Source organism: Beta vulgaris, chromosome 3 (genome assembly GCF_026745355.1).
Source record: "Beta vulgaris subsp. vulgaris cultivar EL10 chromosome 3, EL10.2, whole genome shotgun sequence".
NCBI classification, from domain to species: Eukaryota; Viridiplantae; Streptophyta; class Magnoliopsida; order Caryophyllales; family Amaranthaceae; genus Beta; species Beta vulgaris.
In genome coordinates, this window is record NC_079204.1 from 55,873,980 (window position 1) to 55,899,335 (window position 25,356).

Here is a 25,356-nt window from a genome sequence, read left to right on the forward strand (position 1 = left end):
GTCTGGTTAGACTAAAAATAAGCCAACCATTATCCTATTTTGGTCAAATGTATACATGTGATGCACATTTAATCCCTTAAATATGCACATCCATGATTCACCTCACTACCTCAGACTGTTTGCACATCTAAGAATTTATTAATTTACAAATTATTCTCTTTAGATGTGAAAATAAAATCTTTGGACGCGCAATCACACATTTAGATTTGCAAGCAATTTTTTTGATGTGTAAATATAGTGTTTGGATTTGAAATATGTAGTTTGGATGTGCAAACATATTTTTTTGATGTGCAATATACTCTTTAGATGTGTAAATACGTAATTTGGATGTACAAATATATATTTTGGATGTGGAGACATGATTTTTGGATACATACATATTATTTGGATGTGCAAATGTATGTTTTGGATGTGCGAGTTTAGGTTTTGGGTGTGTAAAAATTGCTATGTACACTTACGCAAAATCAACACGCTAAAAGAATTGATATGTTAATTGTTAACCACATAACCAGTTGCCAAATAGCAAAATTCTAAGTTGATAACATCTTGAAGAGAACATATCAAATTTGAGAAGATCACAAGATTAACACTTTAAATACGCAAGTATTTTAGTCATAAAATTAAGATTTATGAAGTTGGTTCACTTCATCTTATTATAACTTACTCAAACTTAATTCTGATAAAATAAATTTAGATAAGTTATAATACGTTCAGACAAATTTAGATATGTTTACTTAAAATAAATTCAAATAAATCAAACATAAGCTGTATTCAAACAATTATGGACACCTTAGCACATAAAACTAGTCAATTTTAGACAAAAATAGTAACAAATAAAACAATTTCAAATTCATTTGGATAAGTTTAGGTAATATAATATTAGACAAAATCGATTAAAGTGAACAATTACATTTCGATAAAGTTTTTTTAGGAGATGCCCGTGGGGCACTTAGCTTTTGATAAGCTAAAATATTTATAAGCCAGAAAAATAAGTTCAAATTAGTTAATATCAATAAATATAAAATACGCTCCATAATTTTTAAAAGATTGGGTTAAAAAAGGTTTTAAATTACACTTACTATGTGTTTGTGTTTTTATAATGGAAAAATTTAGAGTTTCTCAATTGTCAATTCACAACTTTACTATTAATATATGTAACTCATAATTTTAGTAAAAATGACAAAAGATTAACATATATACTAATATATTAAAAGGCGTGCGTAAATCGGGAACGGTGTCACGTGACGCTCTCCCTAGGGAGTTTTAGTTCATGTAATCCATGTACAATGAAAAAAATTAGAAATTGCATAGTATAGGTTTTGATCACGTGACCTCAAGCTCATGTACTAAAGTTTTAACCACTAGACCAAGTTGTATTTAGTGATATCATATCAAAGTACAATATTAATAAATGAAAATTTTCTTACCCGGGGCATAGCCCGGGCATAATAACTAGTTATAAACTCATATCTAAATCACAAATGATGGTCAAAAGTGAGTGTGTGAATGATGTAAAAGTCCAAATAATGCAATCATTAACAGAATTCTTTTTAAGGTAAGTTGAAGTCCCTTGCGAACCGGGGAGGGGGGGGGATTGTGAATTCCTCATTAACAGAATTCTTTTTAAGGTAAGTTGAAGTCCCTTGCGAACCGGGGAGGGGGGGGGGATTGTGAATTCCTCCTTACAAGGGGTGAGAGACTCGATTCCAAGATCTCTGAACCGAAGGTGATGCAAAACCCTTTATCAAGATTCAAGAAAGGTTATAAGATTCTTACCATAACATGACTCGCAAGGCAATAATAGTAACACAATAAAACCGATCTTAACAATCCTTGTTTGTATCTGCATTCTTCTTCTGTATGAGCAGTAGTTTTGATACTTTCACACAAGAAAGTACAATTTACCACAAGAGTATTTAAATGTTCAAAACAATTACACTTTAAATATTGAAAATGACAATATGTCATTATACTTGCTCTACATTTTAGCTTTGACAAAACCAGGTTTCTTGTCTTCAGAAATCTTGGTTTACAAGTGTATTATTTACCATTTTACTTGTCTCTGTGCTTGTTTGGATAATATAAGTAGCATGTAAAGTAGAAGCTTTAGAAAAGTGGAAAAATTGTGGAGTTGTTTAGTTGACACAAACACACAAAAAAAGCAATTTCACGAAAACTTCTACTTCCGCAATAAAGTTAATTTGCCTAGCGTCAACCAAACAATTTTTTTCACTTTCTTAGATTCTACACCGGAAAAACAATACTTCCTACTTTCAAGTTTCAATCAAACCTACCAATAATTTCAATTTAGTCGTTCGACCTATTTTCTCTCCTCAGCCTTTGTTCTCAGTTCAGTACTAAAAGGAAAGAAAGCAAAAAAAAAAAAAAAAGGAACATCAGTCTAGTTCGCCACAAGGGATGAAAGCAAGGAAGGCAGTTCCAAGAATGAAAGGGAGTTTTCACTTTGAACATATAGGGAAAATACTGGCTTGTACTTGATTCGTTGAAACAAAGAAATCGGTCAGTCGATGACTTGGCTTTCAACTAATCTCTTCTTGATGGTTCTGATTTCCAAAAAACATAAGATGTAAATTATGTAATTGTTGTTGAGATACGAAGGTCAAGCCATCAGCAAGACGTTGCTTGATGAATAACTTCTTGGTTCTTTGAATCTTCAAATACCCCTTGCTGCAAATTAGTGTGTGCATTGTGCAATTGCTGGCTTCTTTGCTACAATATAGATCAGTAAATGTAGCTTCAAAAACAAGTACTTGAACCATACCTTGAAATAAGAAGACCTAGCTTTGATGGCACCAAATGGAGAACAGCTCTCCAGATCTTATGTAATACGAACTTGAGCAGCGAAACAAACAATACAGAACTTGCAGACAAGCATGCAAGAGAATCCTTCCAAACCACAGGACAGCAACCTAAAAAAGTTCAAAAAAGAGAACAGGAGCCCAGGAGGGGGGGATGTATAACTAGATAAAAACCAATAATCCAATCAATTTACGATCAAACCACAAATGTTAAGAATTAAGAATAGTGTTTCCCATGTCAATGGGTTGTGCAATGTTTTAGAACATACCAAGAAGTTTGTAAACACTAAGACATTACTAGTGAAAGCAATATCGCATACAGAGATAAATTGGAATGTACAGGAGCTTATAGCTGAAAAATAGTAGGAAGCATAAACTAAGAAGAGGAAGGGGGGGAAAAAGCAAGAGAGACGAGATGGAATTCTGAACGAGTTGATTATGATGAAGATGTTTGACCCGTATCTGTCCACACAGTAGTTCTATTAGTGTGCGGTCATCAGAAGCCAAAATTGCTGTTGGAGCATAAACTAAGGAACCCTCCAAAGCTAGAAGGGACCCATCCGCAATGCTCCAAAACTAGTCCCTTTCACATAGGATCTGCAACAGGATGTTCTTCCACATACTGGTGGCAATAACTGGTACTAGGAATTTGGTGTGGGACGTAAAAGAGGGAAGTTAAAGCAAAGACTTATGTTAGAGAAAAAAAATTGTGCTAATTAACTTCAGTTGGAAAAAAACCCTAAATTGTCTAAGATAAGCAGAATGCAGTAACTTGCACTTATCCACGAGAAACAATTCACTCTAGATAGAATCCAGCTCACAGATAAAAGCCAATACTTTACAGGAGGCATAGCAGTCACCCTGAAGCACTTGAAAGCCATTGACATTTCTGAATAACCACACATACCAAAAGAAGGAAAGCCCTAACGAATGCAGGCATTCTAGATGAGAAGGGATGGACAATCTCACATAGCACACAAGAAAAAAAGACAGGTTTATAGCTCCGAAATTTTCTAAGGATACTTGGCCATAATTTGCCAAAATAAATTATACTATCTGGAAATGATGTGGTAAAGCGATACTAATCAATGGAAATGATGTGATGACTTCTCTTCTGCCCACCTTGGGGGGGGGGGGGGGGGGGGGGTGAAGAGACGGTGGAGCTGGTTCATCACAGATTCTCAAACACTTGATCCCTCCTGCCCTGAAGTGGGGAGGGTATGCTCAAAGTTCAATAAGATTTGGGAGGTAATAGATTTCCCAGCAGCATATAGAAGGGCTTTCGACATGTTTCAGTTGTGTGCTTCACAAAATTGATGTGTAGACACTCAGGAGGATTATTTACGAACGTGTTAAAAAAAAAAACCATATTCCACATGAATATTTGAAAAGTATTGGATTGGCTTCTCGAGAGGCAAAAGTGATATTTAAAACATCATTATTTGAAAATTCACGAAAAAGGGAATTATTATGATCAAGCAATAGGCCAACCAAGACTCGTTCACTTGGTGAACTGCTAACGGGATACCAACTAATGGATGAAGGACCCATAGCTAGGACTAAACCAAACAGCTTGCTGTGAGACGAGACCGAGTCTATAAGTTAGTTCCAACCCCAAATGCGAGTATACTTCAATATTTCCATCCGGTCATCAAGGCAGAACTCGAACAAGAGGGTGCGATAACTTGTTCCACAGGCGCAGGGGAGCCACGTCGGGACTATGGGACTCGAGCCCAATTCTTGCATCCATGACCCCACCATCAATTTGAAACTTTCACAGCACACAATCCCTAAATTGCAAGGTGTAGCATCAGGTCTTTTGAGTAATAGCATATAGAAAGTGCTTCAGCTAAAAGCAAGAAATGTAATAATATTTGAAAGTTGAAACACCTGTCCAGTTGTCCATGCTGCTTACCACTAAGAGAGTATTACCTATAAGAAGTAAATCTGCTGAACAAACAACTTGCAGAGACTGCCAATGCTCTGAGCAGCATAAACCCTGAAGCAGATATTAACGCTTCTTGAAGACACTTTTCGACCCTTTTCATACTCAGTTACTTACCATCACGATTGGAGGAGAGTGCTAGTAGTGGCTATGTAAAAGCATCATGTGTTTACCCTAGGCTGTTAGCACATATATCTATAACCAACAAAACACAGCAAGAAAGAGCAGCTCTATGAATCAGAGAGGAAGCATAGTTAAACCTCATATCATAGCTGGGGTCGCAAGTTAATATCTTGTATAATCTGTGCCATATACACCATTTACAGTGTTAACCCCCTCCCCTGCCCCCAAATTTCTAAAATCATAAAGGGAAAGGAAAAAGATAAAGGATAGCAAAAACGAAGGAAGGATTTACCTTCATCACCAGACTATACATGCAAGAAAGCACTATAGACACAGATTAAATTATATAGGATGTTGAATAACTTTCTTTATTCACAGCTTTCACTCTGTTTCTCTTCAAAACTATTCAGTGTCAACATACACTACTACCAGCACTCAGAAGTATCACCATTTTCACCAAGACCCCTTTCAAAATCTTCTGAGATCCAGAATTGCTGCTCCACACTTACATTTACGGGTGGACCATACTCCTCATCACTGTCTTCCTCATAAATTCCAAAATCTGAATCATCCCAGTTAAAAAGATCCTCTAATCCATCATCTTCATAAACATCATCAAAAGGTTTCAGCTCGTGGTCAGGGACAGCCACAGGGTAATCATTAATGACAGTGACATCCTTATCTAGGGCCAATTTCCTTTCTCGCCTTATTCTCTTGCCTTGCTTGACCAACCCAAACAACTGGTCTTTGATAATAAGAGCTTCATCCTTCTGGATAAGGTCACCGTTATCATCATACGCTTCCACCAAGAACACTGAGTCCCTCTGCCCCTTCAAACTTACATAGAAAAGCTCAGGGTGCCGAACTAACATAGCCCTTAACTTGTTGGGTAGCCCAAAATCCTTTCTAAAATGTGTCAAATGATCAATCAACGTTCTCTTTTCCATTGTCATCCCCAAAATTTCCCTCACTACACTGCAAGCCCTCTTTTCTGCTTCAATAGAATTTTTCTGGAATTCCTCAAAAGAAGTCTTATATGGACAAATATCTGGTATTTCTCCAAATTTGATTAAAAAATCATGATGGCGTCTTTTCACATTCATCCCCTTTCTTAGTTTAACCAGCTTAAATTTCAAGGGCCGGTCCACTATCAGATCTGGTAAATGGTTTTTAAGTTTTTCCATCGGGAAAGCTAAGTTTGGGTCCCAAGAAACCAGTTCAAGCGCACGACCATAGGATGTATCAACAATCTTAAATTTTTCAGGATGTTCATTGCAAAGACAGGACCTAAAATTGGGTCGTAGACCAAGATCAGGACCCAAATGGACAAGCTTTGACAAAACAAGCCTTCTATGAGGAGAAAGCATGAGAAGCTTTTGAAGCTTTTTGGCCAGTGTAACAGAAGCAGTAGACTTAAGATGGGCTTCTCGCATAGAAAGTGATTCAGCAGCAGGGGTTAGACGCACACACAGTTGCGAGTATGTTTTGGTTGCGTTAAGTGGAGTAGGTGCATATGGAATGTAGAAGAGCTCAAAAATGGTAGGATAGCGTTGGATCATGGAGAGAATAGACCGAGGCTTTGATAGAGCCAAGTAGGAGCGGCATTTAGAAAGAATATGGAGAGGCATGTAGTGTTTAGGTTTTGAAGCAAGCAAGACTCTAAGCTTCTGCACAAACCGGATTCTATTTTGCTTTACCACATGCCTATCTAACGAGCGATCTCGTACAAGCTTTGGAGCAGAACAACAGATGGAGAGGGACCCTTTCTTAACATTACTCATAAAAACAGAATCTTTTCCATCCCTACCGATCCTATCCATTGTTACACAAGGTAAAAAACTCGATTTAATATCAAAGTAACATCTCCCTCTCTCAGAGAAAGGAACAGGCATAAGCAATGCCATATTCAAGCTTCAAAATACAGGAACTTATTGAGTTATCAGGATTAAAAACTAGCTCTCAATCAAAGATCAAACAATAATCGCGGTGTGATGGCACGAGCAGCTGCATCGAGATTATACTCCAAGCGGCATCTATTAAAGATTACCACCATGCCAATTAGCATTGTAGACTAATCAACAGTTACTAAGCAAATTAAATTTACCCAAAAGACAAAAAGTGAAAAACTCCAAGCAAGATTAAAAACATCAGCAGATAAGCAGAAATGCAGAATAGCGCATACTTCCTCCAAAATGAAAAAACCCAACAAGCAGTAATGCATATATTTCTAATTCCTGATTATGTTAAACATAACAACAAATTTATAAACAATATACCTAAATGAAAAAAAAAACCCAGTAAGTTATGAATAGCAAGAAGAAAATAGTAGAAAATATTCATTCAGGCATTTCAACAAACATATTGTAGGCAACTAAAACTGAGAAGAGAAACAATATAACAGCAGAAAAGCTTGCTTACCAGACATAAATAAATAGCTCCAATTTCCTTTACAAGTGCCCTAATTGTTACTTTTTCGAAAATCTCTTTTCTTCCCGGGTGTTTTATTTTCGTGAAAGAAACAGCAAGAAAGGTGAAAGCAGCTCGTAAATATGCAGCGGAAAAACCCTCGAATGACAAGGTATATTGATCTCGCTATGGGCTTGAGGAGATTATATTGGAATCGGATTGTCAAGTTGTTATAAACCGTCTATTAAAGCATGTTGTTTTTCTCTCGGAACTCAATTTTATCTTATATAGAAATTTTAATTCTCTTTTTTGGTCTCATGTTAAACGAGATGACAATTTTGTTGTACACCACTTAGCTAAGCTAGTTACTTTTGGTATTGAGCTAGTTGGGAGAACCATTATCCTAGTGAAGTGACTCCTTATGTACTCATTGACATTTTGTCGTTGAAGTGATGCTAGCTTGGTTTTTTCCCCTCAAAAAAATAATGTTAACAGATGTTCCTAAACAAGGAACGATGCCACGTGGCGCTCTTTTTAATGGTGTTTTACTTCATGTAAACCATGTATATTTTTTTTTAAAAAAAAATTAAAATTACATAGTATAGACTTTCATCTCGTGTTCTCAAGTTGAAGTCTTAACCACTAGACCAAATGGTATAGTGTTATCGTTTTAAAGTACAGTGTTCATAAATGAAAAATTTTCCTCACCCAGTGTATAGCCCGTGATTAATAATTAATTGGTATCATAAAAGTTGTAAAGCTTTAGTAATATGAGAATCAAGTGTAAGTGTTATGACTTATGAGTACTAAACAACTTCGGTTTCTTTGGATCACAAGAAGTCGAGACTATAATTCTATTATTTTTCTTACTTGAAATATTCTAGTCAAAGTTAGAAAACGTTGACCATATGTAGTGATTATTATATAATATACATATTTATATGAGATTTGGTCAGATTCGTCTAGTTGTGTAGTGTTTAGAAATATTTAGTTTTTATAATTGTACTAATACTTATTTAGAGATATTTGTAGTTAAAAATGTGCATTTCAAATTGTACAAAAGTAAGTAGGAATGATTACAAGGTATCACAATGATCTAATAGAAAAAATTTCCTGAATAATAAATATCCACATGATCTTGGAGTTTTATATGAAAATAATATGGGCGGGATCCTTATCCCTCTAGTTCCATGATGGCTATTTGTACTTGGAAGTTGGAACATTAGAGGCCTAGATGAGCCTCTTAAGGTAACTAAAGTAATAAATTTGATTTGTAATAATACTTTCACACTTCAACCAGGTCGTGGTGAGTAGGATTTCGACCATAACACAATCGACATATCCAAGACACACTCCTAAAAGAAAACGGAAATTGGATGGATATTGGTTGGGCTCGAAGCGTTATGAATCGATTGAAAGGAAATACAACAAATCATCAATTATAAATGTGGCAAAATGTGATTCGTTTCGTACTATTAGATGTCGTTTGATTGATCATAGGAAGTATAATTTCCTAAGAAGAAGCTTCTCCCATGGATAAGTATATCCTATGAAGTACCAACACATATTGTTTGGTTGAACATGAAAAGTTAATTTCCCATGTATACAAAAAAGACTACTAGCAACTTCCTCCATTTTAGGAGAGGTAGGACTTCCTACGAGGTGTAACTCACGATTTTGTCAACCAAACAATACCATCTTCCACTTCTTAGAAGAATATGCTTCCTCGTTTCTATGATTTTTTATGACAACCAAGCAACACCTTATTTACGTAGGATTAGTAATGACATCAACCGGATAAAGTTCAAACAAGTGCTTATAATTGGGCACTTGAAAATGAGATACTGCAGAAAATGCTCCCATGTTTCAAACTACTGCAAATGAGATACTGCAGACAATGCCCCCAAGTTCCAAACTACTATTAACATTAGCTAGGAAGTGTTTTTAACCGTTACCACTATCAAGTCATAGATATGAACTCCAAGCAACGTTATTATCAAGAACTTAAGCATCTTGTACTCTAGACAAAGCAATTGTGCTAGCTCATAAGCTGGTCACCGTTTCGTACCCAACCACTACCTCCTTCATCGATCGTGCTATTCGAAATTCCAAATAGATTTCAGTTGTGCCAAAAATTGGTCGTGCTACGCCATAATCTGCTTACCGTGTCATACCAATTAGTCGAGCAACACTAGGAATATAGCCCATGGGTAACCCGCTCATGTCAGGCATCGCTAGATTTATGTGGCTTGAGAATACATAGAGGGGAGAAGGCAAACAAAGAAAACAATTTCAAGTTCATTTAAGCCTGAATTCTTGTCAGATTTAACTTTTTCTGCCAGATTTAACATAAATTTAGATGTAATTTATTAACAAATTATTTTTAGATTCTCATACAGAGATTCAAAGAATACTAATCTACAATAGTAAAGAAATGATCTTTAAGAGCGAAGACATCCAATGGAGGAGAAAGAACAGAATAGAATATACAATTACAGTGGTACACCTTCAATACAAAAAGAACACTAGCAGTAATCTTGAAGATAATCGTACACTTTGAAGGAACTATACAGCAGAGTTCCATCTGCAGAGTAATGGAGGAGGTAATAACAGTTATCACAGAAGTAACAAGGGTTTTCCCCGGCCAACTTATCGTCTAAAGTCACCTTTGTGGCTTTGTAGATACGACAGACGGAGCACTTCTTCAAAATCTTTTTCAGTTGATACACAATCAACGGGTAAGCTGCCCGGTTTTGTACATCGTCAGGGTGAATCAATCTCATGTCTCTGATCACAATAACATGCTTACAACCTCCCTACATATAGTTTTGCTGGTAACATCAGTAGTCATGTTCCAAGAAGTCGTAACATAGGAGGAAGAGAATGATAATGAAGTCACAGACAAATAATATATTCAAGAGAAGAGGCTAGTTGTAGCTACTTCCATAAGAACGCTGATTGTTAGAGTACAATTTCTCTGACCAACCATAAGCTCAGATGTACCTAATCCACCCTTTTCACCTATTGCATCTGAAAAGAGGGTTATATCCGCGCTAATTGGACATCAAGCGATTAGACAAGGGTAATTAAGTAGTTTCAGCTGCAATGAATGGTTGGTTCTTGGAAGTACCTTTCCAGAAGTTCTTCCATAGATTATAAGCCCTTCGTCCCACATATTAGTTATAAAAATTCACTTCTGGCACATTTTTAAGGGAAAAAGTGGAGTGAAAAGAGTGGATAGGTGGGACTGGAATCCAAAAGTAGAGAGAGAAATCTTACAAAACATCAAGCAAGGAATGTTGTAACTAATTGGGACATCTCAAAAGAGATGTCTAGAAACTAAATACAGTGAAAAAGTGTAAGAGAAGTGATCAGAATTGAGAATTACCTGGTGGCAGTAAAGATATCCAGAGCCAAGACGGAATCCCAAGTCGCAAAAGCGAGCCCTGTGCATATCCACTGATCTAAAATTAGGCAACTTGGAAATTGGCTTGCTCTCCAAAGGAATCTTCCGACGCTTTCCTACACCAGATAGAATGCAATTCCATTTTGCAAGTGCCTCTTCTTTCTGATTCTTAAGCCAATCAAAAATTGGCTCACTATAGTCAATAGCAGAAGAGTCCCTTAAGTCATTGCAGAACACCTCCTACAGTAACAGAGCTCCATTAATACATAAGACAGTAGGTCAAGTAAATGGACAGGATAGCCAATGAACATAAGAGTAGGGACAGGTTAACATTTTTCTACAAGATATGATCTTCAATGGACAGGGCCTGGACAAGGTCAATAATTGGACAAAATGCCAAAATCATACGCAAATGATTTCATAAACAGGAATAGATACAACAAGTACAAAAATTTTAAGGTTCGCTACATGGGGGAGATTTCTCTCTCCTTTCGCCTGTCCTTATTCCTCAAATGGCTCATCCCTTGATAACCTTACCTGGAACCCACATGGGCCAGCCCAGTCTAACCATAAGTAGGTGACTTGCCATTGACCCGACCTGTTGTTCGGTCCAACCTACCCAATAATAAAGCTAAAGGGTCTAGTAAACAGGCAGCATTTGGACAAAACGAACAAGAGAATTTGTATGTCACATCGTCACTTACCTCTATTAGGAAATATCCAGATGGGTCATATGCACCAGCTTTCTGCATAACCGTATCCGTCAAACAGCGAATCTTATCCCTCAGCTCAGTCAGGGCCTGACTCCCAAGGACCAATAATTCTTGTGTCTGCCAAGAGAAGGAGACAGACAGGGAAAAATCATTTGAAAATCTACAAGACGTTAAGCCAATTGTGGAACTACATTTTCTCATAACTCCATTCACACATTCTAATTAAGAGAGAATCTTTTCTACTTTTTTCTTCTCATATAGGAAATCAATTGACAGTATTATAAATCAGAGACAAATAGACATGAGCAAGTCCAAGCACTGCAATTTAAGTTTCTAACCTAAGAGCATATGCATTCATACCTTTTGCCAGGAACATTTGTTATGATAGATCTCAACACACAGAATCACTTCTGGATATTGAATTGGTCCAGGTTTCCCTGTCAGTGAACACTTCACCTGCTTCCATCATAATCAAAAGCGTTATAAACAAAAAGGCAAAAGGAAGACATTCGGAGATAAATTATTTACTGGACAAAGTTACAAAAGGAACCCAGTACAGAAACTGCTGACAAGGTCTGGACATATATACCCCCTACATCCCATAATATAGTGCTTGATTCTCATCTTTCACTAGAATTAAGATAAGTGGACATAAAATGATGTACAATCAATGTTGTGGGGGGAAAAAAACTGACTTTAGGAGAGAGAATGGAGAATAATGGGTGAAAAAGCACCAAATGTATGACTAATTCAACAGTCGGGTTGAATAAACAAAGAAAAAAACAAATTCCAAGGAAGCCAATAAATGATGGTGACACGGTTTTTCTTTAGGCAAATCAAGAAAAGATGAGGAATTAAAAAAGAAACAAGCATAAAATTTTGGGACACCCAAAAAGGAAACAAGCACTGTATGGGACAGAGGGAGTAGTACATTTGCACTGTAGAGTATAGACATGGTATATTTCATTTGCCACTGAATTAGAAGTTTTAGATACATCTACTTCCCCTAATATTGCATGTTCATAATTGAATTATCTGAAGTTTATAGCTAAAAAATAAAATTCAAAATCAACATGCACATTATGATTCTTGCACAATTAGCCAAAGTAGGTATGGATGCATGAGAAAAAATAAAGGAAGCAGCACTTCCACTGCAAAACTAGTGAAAAGAATAGATTACCAATAGATTGTAATAAAATGATGATCTCAAATCAAACTTACGTATTAATAGGTTGGAATATCCCTTAAACAACAGCAATTTCGGATTTTATATCACATAAACTTGTTTTACAGGTGTTTTTCTCGAATAACCTCCACATTCACCCCTTCCTAAGATAACCCTCAACTTGTGAAAAATCATTAAACATAATGATTTTGAGGATAACAATTCTAGGGAAAAAGTCCTATTAAAATACCCCCTACAAGCCATAACTCCTTTCGGAATTTTCATCTACAGCATCCTGCTTTACGTAGTATACAAATCGTTGAATGGGGATACAGGAGAAGAAACTATGATAAGTAGATGAAATTTTTGAGAGAGGATGTGGTGTGCAGGGAGTATTTCAGTAGTATTCTTTACCTTATTAATGTCGTCCCCGGTATTGTTAAGTGTAATGACATTTTACAAGTTGGGGCTTAGCTCTGGAAAGGTTGCAAAGTTGAGGATTTTTTGAAAAAAAAAAAACCACCTGAAATATAGGGTTATTCATATAAAATCCCTTTACCTTATTAAGTTATGAAAGTCAAAAGGTCAGTACTTTAAGAATGCATAATTCCCAACCATAACCTTGCGCTAATATGTTAGTCTCTCAACAAAACCACTTTATCACAGGCAAATTCAGAATTCAATGGACATATATCAAACTGACGAGTAATAACCTTCATGCTAAAGTCGAATCGAACTTTATTATGGGTAGAGGGAGCATATCATATTTTGCAAATCTGTCTAGTGCTTTTTGGATTATTTAAGGCAAACTATCATATGCGGAACATGTCTTTTGGAGCACAGCAAAATCTGATGAGCAACTTTCCTTCTTTGCCTTTCCCACTTGTAGCATTTGGTGGACAGCAGAGTCACATGAATATCATAGAAAGTCAGCACCCCAAACCTAATATGACTTAAGCACACTTAACCCTACCATTCAAATAGGATCACTTTTTTTAATCCACAACTATTATAAACTGGTATGAAACGATAAGAGTGAAACCGAAAATAGAAAAGGTGGTAAGATAAGCATTTTTCATAAGGCCGCCAAATCTTATCAGTTATATTACAGTCCACAACTCTATTGAATTATAGAGATACAATGATGACAAGAGAGTTCATTAGCTCTAACATATTTCAATGCAGTATTATAAAGAGCTGAGCATTTTTTTTTTACCTCCCCTCACTCCCACCAAACCAAGCACAAAAGGGAGAAAAGGGTTGAAAATTACAGGAGGTGGTGGCAACTGTCAAGGACCATCAGATCACAACTCAAACCAACACCACAAATTCATCAATTAATGTAACATCTGAGTGACTCGAAAGTTGAGAAAACAAAATAAACCAGGAATCATAAATCTGCAAGAAAGCCAAGAATGTTTCATAGCACACACCTTGACTGGACAATTATATGCTTCGAGATATTTAAGAGTTTCAATTCCAGAAGATAAAGCAGCAGCGTCATCCTTCTCACGACTGAAATTCACCAACAATCAGAGCACGGAAAGGTTAGAACCAAGGCCAAAAAATACACAGGTCTGCCAGAAGACAATTTCAAAGAGATTAATCACACACTTGAATGAATGAAGTTTTACTGATGCTTTATCTTCTTCCTGCTTCTGCCTGATTTTTGCAAGATGCTCCACTTTTGCAAGATAGGAGTCCTACAATTACAAGAACATAAATATCTGAGAGTCAAGATGGATGCAATAGCAAACTTCACAATGCAAATTATATACCTGAAAAATATGGAAGCTACATTCTGCAGGTCTTGTCCTTCAAACAAAATAATATTGCAAGTCAATTTCTATTAAGGAAAAACTTAGAAATCAAACGGAAAAGAGAGTCCTATCAGCATCAAGTTGAACTCTTGAATCTAAGAAGCGGCCAATCCAGTTATAGAATAGTCCTATGGGCATAAAAAGACAAATAATTTGAACTTCCACAAGTTTTTGTCAGAAGATAGGCAGGGTAAAAGGTCACTGATGATATGAGATCCTACAGGTTCTTGTCAGAAAATAGGCAACAGTGCCTTCATTCAAGTATCTCTGTACACCAACCGAAGAACAGAATAAACCTTTTAGATCACTAAAAGCACAAGGTTGATGACTGATAGCGCTCCTGGTTGCCTTATTCAAATTGAAGGTCATCATGAGACTCTCACTTAGATAGACCTCAAAAATCCCAAACTTGGGGAGAAGGGGCATAAAGGGTAAAGTCATAAAAGAAGGAAGATAAAAAATTAAAGCAAAAACTGCAGCATAGATAATGACATTACTGAGGAAGAACAATACATCAACTTGATTATCCTTTGCATGATTAATCAATTTCTTTGTCTTCCCATTCTTTGACTTGGCCTTATTCTTAGTATTTCTCTTCCTCTTGTTCAAATTGGCATCAACTTTATCTCCATTGTAACTTGTATCAGAGGAAAAGCCAGTAGAGGAGTCACATGAAGCATACATATCAGCATCAAACATCCTTTGATAATCTTCAGCCCTGGAAATTAAGACACTCAACGATAAGACATATGTTTACTGCAAGCTCAAGCAATACTCTAGCAACTGATCTGCCAATAAACAGTACTTAAAGTTATTTGATTAACCACTCTATCAAACAGTGCAGTGGCCTGGAATACCATGTTTCCTCTCACATAAAAAGAAAGTCACCTGCACATGACCTTTTTATGTGAGTGGAGGCATAGTATTCCGAGAAACATAACAGACGAGCTGATCAAATGGTAACATGTCAGCTACACTAACCTTGAGCAGCATGGGTCTTCTGCCATGTCTGAAGAAGTTTCATCCTCCAGATCATCCTACAAAAGAAGCATTAGGATAATTCAAGAACCATCCAAGAGAAGGAACAATAAAAAGGCAAATTAGGCCCAACCTGCACTCTACAACCTATGTTACTCCGACACCTTCATTTACCTCAAAAATCGGGTGTCGTGCGTGTCCTGTCCGACACGACACTTCACTTGGATACTTTATTTCAAACTAAAAACTTGTCTTTTTCTACAAAATAGCCGAGTCGGACACTTGGACACCCGTATATGAGCAACATAGGATACAACAGAATGTAGCACTTATATAATTGACATTAATATGAACGATAACATACCTCAAATGCAATCTTCATAGCCTCAGCAACCAACTCCTCATCACTGTATATTTTCAGTTCATCCACCCTAAAAAAATACAAATTAATAGCTCAAATCATCACCAAAAGTAATAAGGAAATCAGTGTAAAGGGGATGAAAGAAGGACGAAAAGGCTGACTTACGAAATATCTTCTTCTGCAAAATCTGTAGGTTCAGAACCTAACTCAGCCTTCAAACTTTCCAATTCATGGAAAACCTCAGATTCAAAAACTGAAACTCTAGTGAGGGGGCTTACAAAATCATGTACAAAGATAGGACCTCCTCGAGGAATCGAAACCAAGGATTCTTCATCCGAAATTTGCTGCGAAGACTCCCCCTTCTCCATCTTTTTTCCCCAAACAATCAGGAACCAACAAATTGAATGGTTTTCCTGTTAACCAATTTTACATTTGTTTTCATATTGTCTTAGGTTCTTTTGTATGTACAAAAATTGAATGAACATACATTTTAAATTAAAATGTCATACCGATTTTGAAAACTACTTACATAGAAGCATATTTTAAACAATTTCATGCTCTTTTTCAAATTGAGTTGTGTATCAAATTGAGTTATGTTCCAAATTGAGTTATGTTCCAAATTGAGGTATGTTCTTTTTCTATGTACCAAATAACCAAACTAAAAGAGCATACCTTTGAATTAAAAGAGCATACCGATGGTGAAACGACACTTACTATTTTCTTGTTATAACAACTCCATGTTATTTTCCATATTGAGTCATGTTCTTTTACGTATGTACCGGGAGAGAAAATAAGTTCATATTCTTTTTCGTACTGAGGCAATTCGTAAATGGTACACACGTCCATATGAATAACAAGTCAAACGAACACGTGTACATGGCTGACAAGCCAAATGAACATATGTACATCTCTGTTATGTTAATTGGTGTTAGTCTTTATGTTCATAACCTAATGTTTGATGTTCATTGTGCATACTTTCCTCACCACACGGACGTATGCACCTACTAATTTGCAGTATTGAGGTAATGAAAAGAACATACAATTCAAAATCAAATAACAGGGTGCACTTTCTAGTTTCTAGTACGGTTGTACCTTCTAAATTGCGCTTAGCTATAATTAAATTGTAACCCAAAAAAATAAACCAAAAGCAGCAATTATTCCACGCTCTACCAATTACCATTAGTATTCAATTGAAAAAATAATGGGTAAAATTCTCCTCAAGCAAACAATAAAAAGTAAAGAAAAACATAGTTGGGTAGTTAAATTAGGATTAGTTGAAAAGTTTAATGCTTACAATTTTCATATAAGAATGTGTTGTTCATGAAATTCTAGTAGATTAATTAAGCACAGTAGAGTAAAGTGAAGCATTCAATATGTACCTCGAAATTCGTGCGCCCCCAACAATGGTGCAGTGAAGAGGTCGGTTGAAGGTGATGTAGGTCCGCCGTGACTTCGTCGGAAAATCGGTATGCTTGAAGCCTTTTTCCAGGAATGAGGAGAGAGAGAGAACAATTTTAACAGCAAAGAAGGGTAAATTAAAAGGCGTACTATTCAGCAATAGATTTTTAAAAGTAGCTCTTAGGTCTTGTTTTCTTAGACTGAATTAATTGAAATTTTGTTAAGTACTCGCTCTGTTTTTTTTATCGTTCTCATTCAAAATCTTGATATTATTAGAGAATTTTTAAGTAATACGTTATTATTATTAATATTCAATCGTTATAATTTTTACTAATATATAATGAAAGATATTTAAGTTCAAAGATGTGCATTCGGAGATGAGCACAAAGGTGAGAAAGATAAAAAAAAAAAAAAAAAAAAAAACAGAGGGAGTATAGTTTAGCTTATTTCAGTTTAAATAATATAGTTTAGTTGAGTTTAATTTAGAGGTGATCATAAATTGGGTCGGGCTTTGGCTAAAAAAAATGGTCCATTTTGGGCCGAGGCCTCAGGTCGAAATTGCCACACCAAAACCTGCTATTTTGGACCAGGCCAAGTGGATTTTTGGGGGCATTTTCGGATCGGGCAAATATGAGACTAGATTTTCATATTTAGGTTACCTTTGGCTCGAATTTTTGCCCTAAAATTGGGTCGAGGTCAGAGCACGGGTAAAACAAATGTGTCCAAAACCAACACATTTTCGGGCTCACAAGTCGGGTCCATGTTGATCACCTCTAGTTGATTCCAAAAGAACAAGACCTTAGCATTTGAACTAAGTTAAAACTCTAATATTGATAAAAGTAGTATATGAGGTAGCTTTTATTGTGTTTTTCAAAAAAATACAAAATACTTATTACCTCTTGGCCGCGCTTTAAAAATTGCGTACTAGTCGGGCCAGACCAAAATTTTGTGCACAAGGCTCGCTTTTTAGCCCAAAACGACGGTCTTTTAGGGCTAAAATTGAAGCGAGACAAAATTTGAACTAAAAACTCATTTTTAGGTTGCTCAAAACCATTCTAAACAAAAAAAAATTGGGTCGATCCCGGTACACTTTGATCATATTGTCCTTCGATCTCAACGCTTCTGACATCATCATTGTCATCATCTTCACTTGCATTCTCTTCGTTATCGTTATCATTATCATAACTAGAGATGGCAGTGGATCCTGGACCCGGATCCGTTTTCCCGGGTCTGGACCCTAGAATTATGGACCCGTTGGATCCGGGTCGGATTCGGGTCCATTTGTCATATCACGGATCCGGGTCCGGATATGCATAACAGACCCGGATCCGCAGATCCGTTTTTTTAAAAAAAATGTTGACATTCCGCTGGGCCGGCTGGTCCATTTTAGTAAAGTCCTAAATTCATTACCATTACCGTTATTGTCCTCGTCATTGTGGTTGGCTCCATCATCTTTAAACCAGCCGTCAATTTCAATACAGAGGAAGTCAGAATCATTCAATGGCGAGGGATCAACAGGGTTAAGGCGAAGGATTGGCAGGATTGAGAGGCCGAAGAGGAGAGAGAAAGTTGAAAAGAGGAAAAAGAAAAATTTGGACCTTGCTCCACAAATACTCTATATTTCTTTGTGTTTCTTTGGCTTTAAGGGTGGTCCATATGATCAAATATTTAGGTCAGACGATCTGACACAATATTTTCACAAAAATATTGCTCCATGTACATTAATCTTTACAATAATTCAAACAAATAAAATACAAACGAGATGATAAACATCAATCTTAAAAAGCAATAATAAAGATACTAGCTTAAAACTCAAATTAGAATGGTATGGAGACGAAGTACGAGGATATGGCAAAGGTAAATCTTCATGTTAGAAACATTAGCATAACTTCAATTGATTTTACAAGCAACTTTTATCTTCCCTATAGATTATGTTCTTCAGGGAAGAAGTAAGTCACATACAGGCTACACTAAGTTAACAGAAGAAACGTAAAAATCAGTACTTTGCCGAACATCGATGAGTGTAACTCCATCTTCATTTCTGGAATGTAACACCATCTTGTAAAATGAAGATATCATAATCAAGCAATCAGTCATCCACCCTAACAAAATCCAACCCTTGTTGATCCAAGCCTGAAATGACCCTTGTGCTGCCTCCCGCTAAGTATCATTCTGTAAAGCTCGAAAGACATTAATTATTTTCACGTCAAGCAGCTTACAGTAAAGCAATCATCCCTTTGAAGATTTAGATTTGGACGCATCCTATGTTACTCGGATTCTTCATTTTAACCCAAGTACGGAGTATTCAGGTTGGATCCTCAACACCCTATGTTACTTACATTCGTCAATTTACCTCAAGGACCCTAGTCGGGTCGGGTCCTTGACACACTAATATAAGCATGGACACTTTGTACTTCATTTTGAGCCGAAATTAAGAATTTTTTTTATGAAATTGCCAAGTCAAACACTAAGATAATACCTATGTCCAGCCTGAGTCCAAATAACATAGCATGCAGCACCATGGAATCTACTTTATCTGTGAGTTTGTGAAGGGTAAACAGCTTCCGATGCCTGACCTTGAAGTGTCTGCACATGATTTTCTGCAATTGCAACCCCCATAAGTTGGTCAGCAAGGATCTTACAAGCTCTCTCAAGCATCGCCATATATCTTCGCTCTGCATCCTGTCGTATCTGTAAGTGCTTCTCAGCCTACAGTAATAAACAAAATATAATTATTCACATAAAACACCTGATGATCCACCACAGAAGTTAGTTAGTCCTGCAAAAGAAAACAACAATTCTAATGCTTTGTTCTTTTCAGTTTAATTTTTTTTATAGGTTATATACAAGGACTACACAGGTTCGATGTTCCATTCACAAGTAAAATAAGTTCTTATAATTCTAAGTTCAGATAATTCCAATATCCTCTTTGATGTTACATGCACTGGAATTCGAAAACTTGCATACCTCAACCTGCAAATGTAGTTTAGTCTGTACCTCCATTTGAGTTCTTAATGCCTCCTTAACCTTAAAACCCCTTCTCAAGCCAAATTTTACATGAATATCAGCGATATTAGATGTTAGAGTAAACGATATCAGTCAGCTATAAGTATGAGAATAAAATTTACAAATTCTTACTCATCCATGTCTGATGTTGGCAAACTTGAAGAAGAATTACTGGTGCGAGGGCTTTCCAAATGGTATGAGCCCGAGATTCCTTTGGTCATTATTGTTGATGATCAGTAATGAGAGCAATATATTCTGCTAAGCTAAATACTTCACATTTTACTTCGTTTAGTACTTGTATAAGCGATCCCCATTTTAGAAAAAGAGTTTTAGTATTTTTATCGTTCTTTTGGCAGCATAAGATGACCTTATAACAATATAAAAATGCAAATAAAAAACTAAGTTTCATTTTATGGTATAAAATGTTGCATAGAAAGACAACTTCGAGATTATTAAAGATAGAAAAACTTTTTTTGCGTGACACGCACCATCTTTTGGAGCCTCACCCATATCCTTCCCCGATTGCTTACCTAGTCTGTATTTCTGCCATGAACAAAAGAAATTACTAATTAGAAACTTACAAGCAGGTTGATGAAATGGTTGCATTAAGATTGCTTCCACTCTGACTTGTTCGAAAATGACTGATATTACATTTGAGGTAGATAGTTATAGAACAAATTTAAACCTGAAGATGACTTTTCAAATGGAAAAGAGTCAATCCCTTCACACCCATTGTCCGCATAATAGCCTTTGGTGTAGCTTCTGCAAAAATTCATGTTCAAACATTCATTAGAAGCTCGAAAAAGGGACAAAAAAAACCTTGGTTTTCAGCTTGTCAATGGTTACAAAAATATTAAAAGAGGATAGTGCTTCAAAGCATGGCTATCATTGTGGAAACAAATAAGGCAGGCTAAAAGTTACGCGTAATAAAGAACTAAATATTCCATGGAGAAGCTATGAAGCCACAACAACATACGACTTGTTAAGTTAATCTTATTTCCAACGATTAAGGATCGCGACTCCGCGAGTGATATTCTACAAATTCAGTATAGCAACAACAGCCAAGTATATGTCCCACCATTGGCCAGGTTAAGGAAGGTCCACATGAAGCAATTTTCCCCATAGCCAGCAAGAACCGGTAGAAGGGTAGAGAGTCAGTGTGCACTCATAATAGCAGTTCACATTTTAACACGTGAAAACGAGTTTAGGATGAATACATTGAACAGATATTAAAATCTCAGTGACGGAGAAAAACAGTGGCTTTCTAGGGGAGAAGGATGAATCTTTCACTGCACTCCCCCACTGGCCCACTCCCTGATATCTCATATAGCTATACAGGTAGATAGAGAGCTTTTAACCAATATATATGTCGAGAGAAAGAAACATACATTGTAAAAAAGAACTACGTCAGAGAGGAATATAAGGTCCATCCAACTCAATGAAGCCTCTAAGTATTTGAGTTGCTTCATAGGTTCTACAAAATAGCTCAGTTAAGAAGGGGATAATTGTGATGATGATATTAAGACTTGACTGCAATTTCGCTACAAACATTACAACCCAATTACATTTCCCTCTTACAACAGATGATAAGTGGATGGTATGATGACTGACAGCAGAAGTTTACAAATGGATAAGTAAGGGCTTCTTTTAGTCTTCGCCAAGTCCCTTCACTACAGCATTACCAAAACTCTCAGTTGTGTGTCTTAATGTAAAATTTAACTTTCCCATTTCTTTGCAAACAACTCTCAAAAGCATATCAACTTTGAATATCACTCAAATAGCAGAGTGGCACCACTTAATCAAACATGTCAAAGGAAAACCATCTACATCAACTACACTATTAGCATCCCTTGCATGCACAATTTCTGCAGGGCACCAGGATATCACAGGCGCCTTCATCACGAGAATCACCTAGAAACCAGTAAGTGATTGACCTTTTATAGGAAAAGGGCTTCGGGTGCGTTCTCGTCACCTTAATTTTGCTGAACTTAGTTGAAATTATTGGAACTTCTAGAAGGTTATTTCATAAGTAATTAGAACTTACTGGAACTTATTAGAGTCCACTTGAACTTATTGGAACTTATTAGCTGAATAATACAACAGAGCCAACTTCATTAGGATCTCAACATCAATAATCTGAATCACTTCTGCTTACTAAGCATCTAATCTTTCCGGCTGCAATCCAATTTATACCCCTTTCAAATTATTTTTATCAACAAATCCATACATGAAAATGAGACGAGAGATAGAACCCACTTTAATGTACCACACCGCGCATGACACCCTTCCTCACAAGTTAGTACTTGATAACAACCTCTTTACCTTTTCATCTTCGTCATTTCTGTTAAATGGCCAAAAAACTTCGTTATCAACCAACGTGAGAGTCCAATATTGTGATAGACAAACCTAAAGGCAGACACCCAAATTTTAGACAGAATGCCCAAAGAATCTTCTTCTTTATAATCCCATACATCATTGTAACAATAACCCCGTCACCTTCACCTTATCCAACCTAATCTCCAAAAACAACCAACTCCACAAAAGGATTACTCTTAGAACTGTTTCCACTACGGAAATACGGAATCATTATCCTATGGTTCTATGTGTTCCATAGTTCTATACTCCTATTTAAAACATAATGTAGTATAACACTAACATTATCCAACGCAATCATTTCCTTCTACACTGTCATGCTCAATGTAAATACATTATTCCACAAAACAAAATTAGCCCATCAGACAATAAAGATCAACAAACAAATTAATATTACAAGAAGAAAAAAGGAAATTATAAAGTCAACTATCCAGTTTAGATACATGCTCATAAAACAAAATCGCACTTTTTTTCTAACACCCAGAAAAGTTCAAACTTTAGAAATTAGAATCATAACAACATTAACATTAAGTCATTTACCAACACATTTATGATTTATCCTTTACTTCACTGTCATACTAGTACAGTAGTACTTAATATAAATCCAAAATTTTCCAACCCCGACATTTATTCCATGAAACAAAATTAGCCCATCACACAACCAGGAGCAACAAACAAAACCATATACCAAGTAGGAAAAAAAAAATCATTATGATATACCCATTTTTGACATTTAATTTCATGAAAACAAACATACTCATAAAACAAAATCCCCCCTTTTTCTCAAACACCTATAAAAGTTCAAACTTTGAGAACCATAATAACATCAACATTACTTAGCCCATTACACAATCAAGAGCAACAACCGAAACTATATAGTATTACAAGAAGGAAGAAAATAAAAAACATTATAATATACCCATTTGAGCATTTAATTTCATGACAACATACACACCCATAAACCAAAATCCCACTTTTTCCTCAAAACACCCAAAAAAATTGAAACTTTGATAAATCAAAACAACATTATAATATACCCATTTTAGCATTTAATTTAATGAGAGCATACACAACCATAGAACAAAATCTCACTTTTTTCTCAAAAAACCCAAAAAAAATGAAACTTTGAGAAATCATAACAACAACATTATAATATACCCATTGATCACTTAATTTCATGACAACATACACAACCATAGAACAAAATCCCACTTGTTTCTCAAAACACCCAAAAAAATTGGAACTTTGAGAAATCATAACAACAACATTGTAATATACCCATTTTAGCATTTAATTTCATGAGAACATACACACCCACAAAACAAAATCCCACTTTTTTTTCTCAAAACACCCAAAAAAAAGTTGAAACTTTGAGAAAGCATAACAACATTATAATATACCCATTTTAGCATTTAATTTCATGAGAACATACACACCCATAACACAAAACCCCACTTTTTTTTTTTTCTCAAAACACCATCAAGCAAAGAAAAAGTTAAAAACTTTGATAAAATCATAACAACACAACATAAAATCAGATCCAACAAAGATAGAAAGAACATACTATTGGGCCCACCAAGCTGAGTAACTGCATCAACAAAACGTTCATGGAGGTCTGCAGTCCAACGAAGACGTGGTTTTGGATCAGAAGTCAACACAAGTCGTGGGTCCGTTGGAGAAGAACTATTATTGGGACCCACTTGATGAATCTCATCAATGGGACCCGCCATTACATTCAAAGATTCATGAAGTTGTTGTTGCTGTTGATGTTGATGATGCGGTTGAATGAATCTTGGATACATCTTTTTTTTTCTTTTTAAAATTTTTCTTAATTTTAAGAAAAATTGTGAATTTTTGTAGAAAAGTTGAAAGTAACAGAAGAAAAAAGGGGAGAATCAGTACTCTTTGTTCTTCTTTTCTATGCTTTTTGGTGATTTCAGTGAAAAAGGGGATTTGGGTTTTTTTTTTTTTTTTGAGGGGAGTTTAAATTAGTGAACTCACTGAGTTGTCAATAGTTGTAGTTTGGACCACTGTATTACAAAATTTTATCACCTCTTTATTCTCTATCCTTGTGTTCTTGACCTGGAATTTTGGTTTGTATTGTTTGAGTAAAATGAGCTGTGATGTCTGAATCTATCTGTGACTTCTACGTCTTTTTATAGCTATCTTTTTCTCTTTCTTTTCTTGTGATTAAGGGGGGTTACAACTTTTGAAGTGTTTTTTGTACTGAACTTCTATACATCGCCCACTAATTACTTAAAATCGCCTAAAAAATAGTTAAAATTACCTCTATAACTTTCTCTCTTTTTTCCATAGATCATCACCCCACCACCACCACCCACCTCCTAACAGACTGCCGCCACCACCACCACCCACCTCCTAACAGACTGCCGCCACCACACCACCCACCTCCGATCATGCCACGACAGACCGTATCTTTAACTCTGAGTTCTCTCTACTTCCCAAACCCTTAACCCCTGAGTTCTCTCTCCTTCTCAGTCGCCACTCGCCGGCCACCTCCTGCTGTGGCACTGTACTCAGACTTCCGACGGCCTCGCAGGTCCATCACTCCCGACAACCTGAGACCAAGACCGCTCTCCCCGTGGACGTTCCACCCATGGCCGGAACGTCCAGGCCAGACGTTCCAGCCATGGGGCGAACGTCCACCGCGGACGTTGGACGTTCGCCCAAACCTAAAAAAAAAAAATCGTACGTGGGTGATGGTGATGGTTGGGGGAGGTAGGTGACGGCGGTGGAGAGTTACAGGTGACGGCGGTGGAGGGTCACAGGTGTCAGTGGAGGTGGGGGTGGTGGGTGGTGTGGAAAGGAAAAAAGGGTAAAAT

At 36.4% G+C, this 25,356-nt stretch overlaps 3 protein-coding genes across 11 annotated transcripts; all 3 read right to left on the minus strand.

The window, feature by feature from the left end:
* Nucleotides 1–2,211: 2,211 nt before the first annotated feature.
* LOC104889692 (protein WHAT'S THIS FACTOR 1, chloroplastic) lies at nt 2,212–7,540 on the minus strand. Its single transcript, XM_010674974.4, has 2 exons — nt 7,306–7,540; nt 2,212–6,920 (listed from the first exon to the last, which is right to left on the minus strand). Exon 2 carries the CDS (start codon nt 6,789–6,791, stop codon nt 5,313–5,315), a length of 1,479 nt encoding a protein of 492 aa, XP_010673276.2. The 5' UTR covers nt 6,792–6,920; nt 7,306–7,540; the 3' UTR covers nt 2,212–5,312.
* Nucleotides 7,541–9,636: 2,096 nt separating this feature from the next.
* LOC104889693 (snRNA-activating protein complex subunit) lies at nt 9,637–17,289 on the minus strand. 2 transcript variants are annotated; one of them, XM_048640047.2, is made up of 12 exons: nt 17,116–17,289; nt 15,902–16,149; nt 15,740–15,806; nt 15,379–15,434; nt 14,895–15,115; nt 14,356–14,392; nt 14,212–14,280; nt 14,011–14,092; nt 11,773–11,868; nt 11,404–11,529; nt 10,682–10,939; nt 9,637–10,109 (listed from the first exon to the last, which is right to left on the minus strand). In XM_048640047.2, exons 2-12 carry the CDS (start codon nt 16,102–16,104, stop codon nt 9,819–9,821), a joined length of 1,506 nt encoding a protein of 501 aa, XP_048496004.1. In that variant the 5' UTR covers nt 16,105–16,149; nt 17,116–17,289; the 3' UTR covers nt 9,637–9,818. The 2 variants fall into 2 exon arrangements, with proteins under 2 accessions (XP_048496004.1, XP_010673277.1); XM_010674975.4 differs by lacking the exon at nt 14,356–14,392 and having other exon boundaries at nt 14,192–14,280; nt 14,911–15,115; nt 17,116–17,287.
* Nucleotides 17,290–18,983: 1,694 nt separating this feature from the next.
* Nucleotides 18,984–24,749, minus strand: LOC104889694 (protein PHR1-LIKE 2). Of its 8 annotated transcripts, none has more exons than XR_789596.4 (7): nt 24,078–24,730; nt 20,826–20,902; nt 20,671–20,683; nt 20,273–20,351; nt 20,102–20,171; nt 19,614–19,843; nt 18,984–19,306 (listed from the first exon to the last, which is right to left on the minus strand). XR_789596.4 is itself a non-coding variant. In XM_010674976.4 (7 exons), the coding sequence occupies exons 1-7, from the start codon at nt 24,313–24,315 to the stop codon at nt 19,302–19,304; spliced, it is 657 nt and encodes a 218-aa protein (XP_010673278.1). In that variant the 5' UTR covers nt 24,316–24,733; the 3' UTR covers nt 18,984–19,301. The 8 variants fall into 8 exon arrangements, 6 of the variants coding, with proteins under 6 accessions (XP_010673278.1, XP_048496010.1, XP_048496008.1 ...); XR_789595.4 differs by having other exon boundaries at nt 20,629–20,683; nt 24,078–24,727; XM_010674976.4 differs by having other exon boundaries at nt 19,711–19,843; nt 20,629–20,683; nt 24,078–24,733.
* Nucleotides 24,750–25,356: the final 607 nt, after the last annotated feature.

Coding starts and splice junctions, on each gene's coding strand:
- LOC104889692 (XM_010674974.4), bottom strand. CDS start 6,791: ATGGCATTGCTTATGCCTGTTCCTTTCTCTGAGAGAGGGAGATGTTAC.
- LOC104889693 (XM_048640047.2), bottom strand. CDS start 16,104: ATGGAGAAGGGGGAGTCTTCGCAGCAAATTTCGGATGAAGAATCCTTG. Junction 14,093..14,211: donor AGGAAGAAGATAAAGCATCA/GTAAAACTTCAT, acceptor GGTGAATTTCAG/TCGTGAGAAGGATGACGCTG. Junction 10,940..11,403: donor CTGGATATTTCCTAATAGAG/GTAAGTGACGAT, acceptor CTGTTACTGTAG/GAGGTGTTCTGCAATGACTT.
- LOC104889694 (XM_048640049.2), bottom strand. CDS start 24,315: ATGTATCCAAGATTCATTCAACCGCATCATCAACATCAACAGCAACAA. Junction 20,903..24,077: donor TCAGCTTGGTGGGCCCAATA/GTATGTTCTTTC, acceptor GAATTTTTGCAG/AAGCTACACCAAAGGCTATT. Junction 20,684..20,825: donor ATTTGAAAAGTCATCTTCAG/GTTTAAATTTGT, acceptor TGTTCATGGCAG/AAATACAGACTAGGTAAGCA.